Here is a 10496-nt window from a genome sequence, read left to right on the forward strand (position 1 = left end):
TTTTTATGTATTTCATTGTCACCACCATCCAACTTAAAGACAAATGTTCCTTTTCCACGATATTGACTTATTCGTTTATACTAGGATTTTATAGCGTTTCATGTACAAAAGTTTTATTATGGTCTCATGCCTTGGAGCTGGCCAACTTGTATATGATGTTTGCTCAAACATTTTCTTCTTTAAAGATATGATAGATCTTGGCTTCTTTGAATTTTGCCATGGCAGAATTTACATTTTCCAAATATTGTTACATGATATCGTATTTGGCTTGGTATTCACCTCAAACCTATGACATGACTAACTGAGAATCTAACTTGATTATTACTTCTTAGACCCCCTTTTAGATGCCAATTTTAACACAAACAAATATGCTTTGTTCCTGGTTGTTTGAGGTAGGGAATTCAAACATTATGCCGCTTCCTTTTGTGCTAAATAATCAATCCACGAACACAGTCCACCTGTCTGAACTGCATGTTTCCATAGTGATGGCTTATGCTAACATTTGTGTGAACGCTTAAGCTTTAAGGGTTTTTTCTTGGCTCATACCAGATGTCAAATTGTGAAAGTTCTATGACCCACTTTGTCATTCTTCCATCAAAATCCGACTTGTGTAATATATGTGTGATGGGATAGTTGACTCTCACCATTATAGTATGGGCGAGGAAATAATGCCTAACTTTCTTAGTAATTGTTACGAGTGTCAAAAAGATCTTTTCCACCTTCTAGTAACGAAATTTTGACTCTTCATAAATCTTTCCAATGAAATAGATTGGGTCTTGTGATGAGTACATTTTCTCTTACTAAGACGACTCCCACATCTTCGAGAGAAACACAAAGATAAACAAAAAGGGGTTCACCCTCTCTTGGGCGGACCAAAATGAGAGGTTGTGATAACACCTATTAGAATTTGGCGAATGGAATATCGTATTTAGGAGTCCACTCGATGTTGCCTTTTTCCTTATGATTTATAAAATAGTAGTGCACGATGTACTAATATAGAGATAACTCAAGATAAGGAGACATACATGTTTAAGGATGCTCATAGACAGTTAATTTTCATAACCAAATCATACCATAAATAATTCATATGTTATAACGGGTTATTAAAACCCATTGTTATAACCGGATTTCATTTTTGTAAAATGGTTATAAACTAGTAGTTATTAACCGGTTATATTCATAACCAAATTTATAATTAGTTTTGATTTAAAATCTTTTTAAATCATTTTTTGCAAGATTTTTTTTTAATAAAAATTATTTATTTTAAAAAATAAAAAGTCATTTTTTAAATATTTTTTATTTGAAAAAAATGCTTTTTCAAAAAAATAATCATTTTTTTATATATTTTTTTATTTAATGATTTTTTTTTCAAAATTAAAAAAATTTATTTTCAAAAGAATTTTTTTATTATTTAAAATAAACTAATTTACTTTTTATTTTGGATATGGATTTCTAAAATATGGATTTGGTTAAAACCATATTAATAATATATCCAAAATATGAATTTGATTAAAACCATACTACTGATTAACCGTTTTTTAATAACCGGTTTTGGGTATGAATATGGATAATTTAAATAACTAGTTAATTTGAGCACCCTTGTACATGTTCTACAACTTTTGGATCCTATTCTTGGTCTTAGGGGATGCCATGTTAACCCCCACTTAGCATTTGAGCAGGTTTACCTTTATCCCTTTTTCTGTGAGGTAATACCCTAAAAAACTTCCTAGACCTCACTCTGAAGGTGCATTTCTTAGAGTTTAGCTATATCTAGTGCTTTCTCACCCCCCCTAAATATAGATTCCAGTTGAGTTGTGTGTTTTTCCTATTCTTTAAATTTGAGGATCATCATCCATGTAAACCTTCAGCATGTCCTTAATCTGGTTTCTGAAGACTTCGTTCATCATTCGTTGGTACGTCGCCTCAACATTCTTAAGGCCGAATGGCATGACCTTGTAACCAAAGTTCCATTTGTTTGTACTAAAGGCTGGTTTGCTACGGTTGAAAGGATCCAATGGTATCTCATTATACCTAGAGTATGCATCCATAAAGGATACAAGCCTGAATTTGGATGAGCTTTTGAAGAGCTTATCGATGTTGGGAATTGATATGAGTACTGCAGGCCTGCTCTATTTAAACTCGAATAATCAATGTACATGCACCATTTTCATGTTAGCATTTGCACCAATACTACGTTGGAGAGCCATGATATATACCTTGCTTCGATTATGAATCCGGCCTAGAGTGTATGTCCCCCCAAAATGTATCATCTTACCATGAAAATAAGAAGAGAATGTCATACACAGTGATTCTTAGAAACAACGTCAGTGATCCCGTCCAAACCTAAATATTTCAATAGTAAGTTGGATACTGATAAGATGATAACACCCAAAGGTGTCATGTCTTCAAAAATTTCTTCTAGGTTTGAAGAAGTGGAGGGGTTGGTATCTACGAACACTCCAATATTTTAGTCAGTAGATGAATACGAAAAATGATAATGTTTTTAGATTTTCGAGACAATGTACCTTTATTTGGTGTCTGTCATCCCTTATACCGGGGTTCTTCTAAAGTGTATAGAGAGACAAATGACCTTTTCCACCTCTCAAGTGGACATATGTCAGAATATAGTTTGTCTTGTCATTTGACTGCCTTCCTTCCATCACCTGCTTGTATCAAGTGCTTTCCTAGGGTGTCCAATCTTGCTCCCTAAGGCCTAGAACCTTCTTTTGGATGATAAACATAAGACTAATATTTTCTCTTTTGATGTCACTTCCATGACGTTATATCATCATGAATATCTTTGCTTTACTGAATTTTATGTGTTGGGTCGAACTTCATAGCTAAGATCAAGAAAGAAAAATCATGATTGTTGTTGTTATTCGGTCATTCATACCATATCTAATATCCTAATGGATCGATATTCTCCTTGTCTCGAATCATGTAGGAAAAATATCTAATCAAACTTTCAATAAATATACAAAATTTCCATTTATTTTTCACATGGCCGGTCGAACATATTAGTAAAACAAATTTTAAGATATGATTTTTTTTTCAACTCTATAATAATATTTAAATAAAAAATTACTAAGTTTGGTTTGAATCCTGTTTTTATATGTTTTAAAAATAAATTATTTAATAAATTAATGTATTTGATTTTATTTAATATTTGTTTTTAATTTATAATAAAGTCATTAAATTTGTTAAAATATTATAAAAGATCTTTTAATATTCTCTAAATTAATATAAAAAATATCTAAAACCTAAACAAATCAAACTTTAAATTATTGAATATGATCAAGTTCAAAAGATTTAAAATTTAAAAATATTATAATAAAAATAACTAATATCAAATCTGAGAAATACTTTAAGATAATTCAAATTAATACAAAGATATTATAATATATTTTAATAAATTAATATTTATTAAAATAATATTAATTTAGTATAAAATTTTGTTAGGTTAAATTATAAAATTTAATATTCCTATTCAATTGTTCGACCAATCCATTTTTTAAATAAGTTTAACCGAATTTTGTGGATTCACACAACTTATGTAACTCTGTTAATCATAAATATATCGAAGATTATCAAATACAAAATTAAATATTTATGAATTTATTTAATTTAGTTGTTTAAAACGGTTTTCTAATTTTTAAAATTTAAGATTAAAATTTAGTTAATTATATAATTTTATAAAATTATTTTAAAAACTATTTCAACTTACATATTTTTTAAAAATTAGAAAATTAAAAAATTAAAAAAAAATAAAATAATTTTGTATTTATTTTAAGAAATTACGAAGAGAAAAAAAAATACAATTTTTATTACCGGAGCAATTACTGTTGAGCAATTGATATACTCTACTTTTTATTAGTTAAATTTTTAAATTTTTTATTAAATAACTAATGTAAATTACTTAAAAAATCTAAAAAGATTAAAACATGAAGAGAATCTTACCAATAATTTGATGTAGCGTAATTACCGAACAAGTATTATTAGAAAAAGAAATCAATTTTCATGTTTCAATTTCAAATGAAGATTCAAAGATTTATTAGTAGAAATAAAAAAGAAAAAAAAATCACATAAAAGTGTAAGGAAGGGTCATGTTCAGTTCAGGAATCACTCATAGAAATTTGTAGAGCCATTGCTGAGTCACTGAGAGAGAAACTTCGAGTTTCTTAGCACGCTTCTCGTGAGTGACTCACCGCCATTCTTCTTCCTCAACACATCAATGGATTCAGCAATGGTTTCAACTTGTGCATCTTTTCAAGGAGTTGGTAGAAGTAGAACCAGAAACACTGTCTTCTTAGGTGAAACTTCAAGGTTTTGTACCATTCAATCATTCAAAACTTCACAATCTCGCTTCATTCTTAGAAACTTCAAGCCTAGAAGAACTCGTGCTGTTCTCACTACAGGGATCAATGATTTTGAAGAATCCATGGTAAACTATTACTCAATTCAAATATCATCATCCTAGGAAAAAAATAATATTTTATTTTTTTGGTTTTGATTTCAGACTTTTCAAGATGGACCCTATTTTGATACTCCTAAAGCAGACCCTAAAAGTGTTGCTTCAATCATTTTGGGTGGTGGTGCTGGAACTCGCCTTTTTCCTCTTACTAGCAAAAGAGCTAAACCTGCTGTATGTTTATGTATATATAGTTTTCATTCTCAATTGTTTCAGTTTTTTGGATTTTGATTTCAATTTTGATTTCAATGTTGGTTTACTAGTACTAGTGATTGCAATTTGTATATAGGTTATGTAGATTTTGTTACTATTTTTGGGATTTATTTTTGCAGGTTCCAATTGGAGGGTGTTATAGGCTCATTGATGTTCCTATGAGCAATTGCATCAACAGTGGGATTAGAAAAATATTTATCTTGACACAGTACAATTCTTTCTCACTCAACCGGCATTTGTCTCGCGCGTATAATTTTGGAAATGTTTCCACTTATGGGGAGGGTTTTGTGGAGGTGAGTTACTTGTAAATTGTTTAAAAGGTAGCAGCATAGTCATCGTGAAAATGTAACAAAAATCGGTGATTGTAATTGATAATTGCATGCATAGGTATTGGCTGCAACTCAAACATCTGGAGAAGCTGGCAAGAAATGGTTCCAAGGGACAGCTGATGCTGTGAGGCAATTTCTATGGGTTTTTGAGGTAAAGTATTGTGATGTTGCATATTTGCTGAAAGGATAGGGATGCATGTTACAGATCAATGTGGCACGGAAATGATAACGCGAGATTAAATGCGATTGGCTATGTGTGATTTCTGCTAAACCTGTTTGTAAATATATACACATTTGTCATTTTTGCTATCCGTGAAGAAAAACTTTCGCGATATTTAGTACTTCTCTTGTTGAAAATACTTATGCTTGTTTTCTCTTAAGTATAGCTTATGTGTCTGGATTATTGTCACACAGGATGCTAAGACCAAGAATGTTGAGCATATATTGATACTTTCCGGGGATCATCTTTACCGAATGAACTATATGGATTTTGTACAGGTGAAAGTTGATATAATTTCTACTCCAAGACTACAACTAATGGATTTTGTACTGAGTTATTCGTTTTTCTAAAACTAATGGTGATTTTGACTGGGGGTATCATTGCAGAAACACATTGACACAAATGCTGATATCACAGTTTCGTGTCTTCCCATGGACGACAGGTATATCTACATGAAATATCTGCCTGATATGGTTTCATTCAATTTTTACACCGAAGGCATACCACTTCATTTACTAGAGGCAGAATATTCATGAACAATAATATCATTTCATGTGTTTTGTAGTCGAGCATCAGATTATGGGTTGATGAAAATTGACGGAACGGGACGGATTATACAGTTTGCGGAAAAACCTAAGGGATCAGATTTGAAAGCAATGGTGATTAATTGTATCTCAAGCCTGAGCTTACTTACATCCATATTTACTCGAATAGTCGCTAGTAAGTTTAATATAGTTGTTGTTGTCTAGCTAATTTATCAATAATAACTGCAGCGTGTTGACACAACGGTTCTTGGGTTATCTCCCGAAGAAGCAAAGGAACAGCCTTATATTGCGTCCATGGGTGTCTACGTTTTTAGAACTGAGACCCTACTTGAACTATTAAAATTGAACGGTTCTACATGCAATGACTTCGGATCTGAAATTATCCCGTCTGCCGTTAACGGGCACAATGTCCAGGTGAAAAAGGATATCCTTACTGCTATTCTTTTTGAAAATCCTTGAATGATAATAAAAATAATCTCTTCTGGTTTATTGGTAACTAACTTCATGTTTCTGTTTATATTTGCGTTCTCAGGCATTTTTGTTCAATGACTACTGGGAAGATATTGGAACCATAAAGTCCTTCTTCGATGCAAATCTGGCCCTAACAGAACAGGTATGTTTGAATTTCCTATAATTTGTTGAATAATGCAATTGAGAAAAAGTGAATAAGTGATTTTACTACCGAGTAAGTTTTCCTTCAAAAGGAAAAATGTTGAAATTTACTGATTAGTTGTGTCATTACTTGCAGTATCCAAAATTTCAATTCTATGATCCAAAGACACCTTTCTTCACTTCCCCAAGATTCCTACCTCCCACTAAAGTAGAAAAATGCAAGGTATTACACCAACCTCTTACAAAGGACTTTGTGCTGAATACAAGAGCTTGATTGATTTTTGTTGTTGATATTAATGTAAGAACGATGAATTTGTTTCAATAGATTGTGGACGCAATTATTTCTCATGGTTGCTTCTTGAGAGAATGTAGTGTTCAACATTCTATTGTTGGAATACGCTCTCGATTAGAGTCTGGTGTGGAGCTTCAGGTACTGCACTAGTTACTTTCTTCCTTTGTTTAATTGAGGACGAGCATTTATTGACGATCCTTAGTATGTCTTCTACGATTCTAGCTCATTGATTTTAAACTTTTTCATCTTCTATTCGGTATATGTCTTCTTGATGGATTTTGCCACCTAGGATACCATGATGATGGGTGCTGATTACTATCAAACCGAGGCTGAAATTGCATCTCTGATGGCAGAAGGAAATGTTCCAATTGGTGTGGGAGAAAATACCAAAATCAGGTACGATTATGTCACACAGAATACCCGTGTTTCTGAATTCTAGACTAGAAGAACAAGTTACAATTCAAGCTGAGCGATGCTTGATAATGTACATGTCATAACATAAAGCATTATACGGAAGCACCCGTTTCTTATTTCTGACAATTTCATTGCGGAACTTTTTTTTTAAGGAATTGTATAATCGACAAGAATGCAAAAATCGGAAGAAATGTTACCATTACAAATGCAGATGTAAGAGCTGTTTCAAAACCTTTCTTTCAAAAACTGCAGCAAAAGATTTCGATTAATGCTGTATTTCATTTTCTATTCTTCTCTGCTCTGATAAAAACATGTTGATTCATCAGGGTGTTGAAGAAGCAGATAAAACTAAGGAAGGATTTTACATTAGGTCGGGCATCACTGTTATACTGAAGAACGCAACAATTAAAGACGGAACAGTTATATGAAACACTTCAAATTATCCGGTCGATCTCTAGAGTTTAGATATAAACTTGAGTACAATAGTTAGTTTGTCGGCACTTACGTAGTTGAAATACCTAGAGTACTCAATTTAAGAAAGTAAACGTTCAAAAAACATGCGAAATAAACAACGTAACCCGTGCGGTTCCATGTGTATCTTTAAAGTTTTCCAAATAAAAGTTTTTCATCAGCTTTTGAGTATAAATATCACTGATATAGCCATGTCTAATTCAACTTGTCAATGCTTGTGAAGTCTGGCATACATCTTGCGAATTCGTTTTAGTTTTCGAGACTCTTGAGAAATCAAGGTTGATGTCGAGGGACTCTCGGCTAAAATCACTTCGTAATCATCTCGGAAAGAATCCATCCCTTGAGCAAGAAGTTGCCAAAACAAGCCACCAACAGCTGTTCCGCCGCCACTTGCTGATGAATATACAGCTGAATATACTGTATTGAAAAACTTATCCCTCAGTGTTGAGCTATCATTGCCCAAGTTTTTAGTGGAAATTCCAAATTCTGCAAATAGAAGTGGCTTGTGAAGGATGTTCTGTGCATCTTGGATATGCTCATTGAGCCAGTCACTTAAGAAAGAGAGTTGGTCTTCATAGCCTGAACTTGATAACCTGTTCATCGTAAGTAAAACAAAACCAAATCACCAACCACTGTCATAATTCATTAATAATCAGAATCTCTCTGTTTATAGAGAATTGAAATAAAAGTTCAAACCATTGATCCGGGTATGAATGTAGTGTCGCAAAATCGATGTTGGAGATTTGGTTGTTTGCAATAAAATCGGTTCCTACTTGGAAGTTAGGATTAGACTCTGTCTTTGACAGTCCATAGAAACCTTCTAAACCAGCTTCAAGCAAATGGTTTCCATCAATGGATTTCAAGTAAGATGCCATCTCAGTAATCCAAACCTATTCGAAAATCGCAATCTCGAAAGTCAAAATTAAGATTTATGTTTCATGGAGTAAGTAATGAGGCAAACCAGTTTACCTGAACTGAGTTTCCTGAATGGTCTGAAGAACATATAATCTCATTCATAAGCTCCCAAGCCATTATAGTAGGGTCATCTTTGTAAGCAACTCCACTGAAGTTGTTATGTCTTGTAAGCACTGTCTATAGTAATAATAACCCATTGTCTTAAAATTGCTTTCTTTTCTTCCTCAGCAAGCAAATAAGCAGCAATAGTATAACTATAAACAAACAAAAAGTTACCTTAATGTGGTTTTTATAGTAACCTTTCACCACAGCATTAGTGAAGAAATCATCTTCAGAATCTAAGGACTGTCCCTCACTCTTTGCCCATTCTACATATTGTTTCTTCCCACCAAAACTCTCATAATTGTTCACCAAACTCAAAATCACCTTCACCCCATATTTTCTAGCTTCACCCATCACAAAGTCCAATCCCTGGAACATTTCCTCATTGTAGGATCCAGGAGAGCATTGTAATGGTTTATAACCACCATCGCTGAAAGCCCAAGTTCTAGCTATGTTAAGTCCATGATTTGCAGCTTCTTGAAAAGTTGATGATACTTTGTTTCTCTGAGATGGATCAGAAGCAATGTACATTAACCAATATGCATTAAAACCATTGGCATAATAAGGGGTCTCGTTCACCATAAGCTGTACTCCTCTTGTTTTCACAAACCCATCATCATCTGCCTCCACATAAAGAATTAAGAAAACTAGAATTAGAAACAACAACTTATGCTTCATTATTATTCTGTTTTGTCTCTTTACTATTTATTTTTGTGTGTGTGTTGAAGAAAATGAAGATTCTATCCTTATTTATATATAAGTTGAATTGATTGATAGAAAACATTATCTTTTGCAGGCATGGTAGTTGAATAAGAACAAGAGGGGTGTATATAGTAATAAATAAGTAGAACCACAATCTCATGATCACGGGTCGATTTCACTATGCGGGGGACATCATGTATATCACTTTATTTATGAAGGTCATGTGATGTGAGAAATCTTTCTGTCAAACCCCATTTATAATGGTGTTGCTATTACTTTTATGTCTTTATTAAATATGTTTTGACTTTTATTGCGTTTGTTGGATTTTTTTTTGAAAAATATTAGAAATTTTTAATAAAAATGCATTGATTTTCGATAAATATTTGAAGGAATATCGATTTTTTTTTAAAAGTCTGATAGTTTTTTCAAATTTTTGAAACCTGCCAAAAGTTTAGATTCAACATTTCTTTTAAACATTATTGGATTTTTTTGAAAAATTCGTTAAACTACGGTTAAATATTTTTTTTCTTATTAAATATGAGAACCACCAATTTTTTTAAAAAATCTGAAAATTATCAAAATATCTTATTTATAAAAAAAATCGGGTATGTTAAATTTTTTATTTCAAGATATCAAATATGCACCCGACTTTTAAAATACACTACTAGATTTTTCTAGTCATATCGAATTTTTTGTTCAATCTTTTTGATTAAGTTTTGGCAAGGATATTTTTGCCATTATGAAAATATTTTGCTCTTTTTTTCACTCCTTTTAAATCTTTTCATTTGTTTTTAAGTATTAACCTCTTCTATTATGATATGTAAGGAGTTTTAATGAAGGATACTTGGATATCATGATTTTAATAGAAGGATTTGGTGGACATCATGATATTAACCATTATATATGTATGTATGATTCAATAAAAATAATGTAAGAAACCAAACCAACCAAAATTGCACTGATTTAGCTTAGTTTGGTTCAATATTATTTCTACAAGCCATAAAACTATAATAGATGAATGATTGAAGAATAATGAATAAGAAAATCTGGTTTTAGATTAAGTTTTGATCCAATCTTGCTCCCTTGGAGACTTGAGTATAGAGAAAAAGAAAACAAAATATACGTAGAAACTTTCTAGAATAAAACATAGATCCTAAAACTCATAACAGGCTATGCGTTTTGTAGAAAAAGTAAAAGTTTCACAAAATCCTTG

General features: G+C 32.0%; 2 protein-coding genes across 2 annotated transcripts; one reads left to right on the plus strand and one right to left on the minus strand.

Moving 5' to 3' along the window:
* The first annotated feature begins 4035 nt into the window (after positions 1–4035).
* On the plus strand, positions 4036–7724 carry LOC127080306 (glucose-1-phosphate adenylyltransferase large subunit 2, chloroplastic). Its single transcript, XM_051020634.1, has 14 exons — positions 4036–4441; positions 4517–4642; positions 4801–4974; positions 5069–5161; positions 5425–5508; positions 5617–5672; positions 5796–5889; positions 6004–6189; positions 6308–6388; positions 6524–6610; positions 6713–6817; positions 6969–7075; positions 7246–7306; positions 7420–7724. Exons 1-14 carry the CDS (start codon positions 4232–4234, stop codon positions 7519–7521), a joined length of 1566 nt encoding a protein of 521 aa, XP_050876591.1. The 5' UTR covers positions 4036–4231; the 3' UTR covers positions 7522–7724.
* LOC127080307 (mannan endo-1,4-beta-mannosidase 7) lies at positions 7514–9409 on the minus strand. The gene is made up of 4 exons (XM_051020636.1): positions 8756–9409; positions 8534–8656; positions 8261–8454; positions 7514–8157 (listed from the first exon to the last, which is right to left on the minus strand). Exons 1-4 carry the CDS (start codon positions 9257–9259, stop codon positions 7773–7775), a joined length of 1206 nt encoding a protein of 401 aa, XP_050876593.1. The 5' UTR covers positions 9260–9409; the 3' UTR covers positions 7514–7772.
* Positions 9410–10496: the final 1087 nt, after the last annotated feature.

The sequence above is a fragment of the Lathyrus oleraceus genome, chromosome 5, assembly GCF_024323335.1.
Source record: "Lathyrus oleraceus cultivar Zhongwan6 chromosome 5, CAAS_Psat_ZW6_1.0, whole genome shotgun sequence".
Classification (NCBI taxonomy): Eukaryota; Viridiplantae; Streptophyta; class Magnoliopsida; order Fabales; family Fabaceae; genus Lathyrus; species Lathyrus oleraceus.

Bases quoted from the DNA above. Each gene is read 5' to 3' on its own strand.
- LOC127080307 (XM_051020636.1), bottom strand. From the start codon at position 9,259: ATGAAGCATAAGTTGTTGTTTCTAATTCTAGTTTTCTTAATTCTTTAT. The intron at 8,455-8,533 runs GTAAACTGGTTT...ATTTTCGAATAG, and splicing joins ATTCAGGAAACTCAGTTCAG to GTTTGGATTACTGAGATGGC. The intron at 8,158-8,260 runs GTTTGAACTTTT...TACGATGAACAG, and splicing joins CATTCATACCCGGATCAATG to GTTATCAAGTTCAGGCTATG.
- LOC127080306 (XM_051020634.1), top strand. From the start codon at position 4,232: ATGGATTCAGCAATGGTTTCAACTTGTGCATCTTTTCAAGGAGTTGGT. The intron at 4,975-5,068 runs GTGAGTTACTTG...TTGCATGCATAG, and splicing joins ATGGGGAGGGTTTTGTGGAG to GTATTGGCTGCAACTCAAAC. The intron at 7,307-7,419 runs GTAAGAGCTGTT...TTGATTCATCAG, and splicing joins TTACCATTACAAATGCAGAT to GGTGTTGAAGAAGCAGATAA.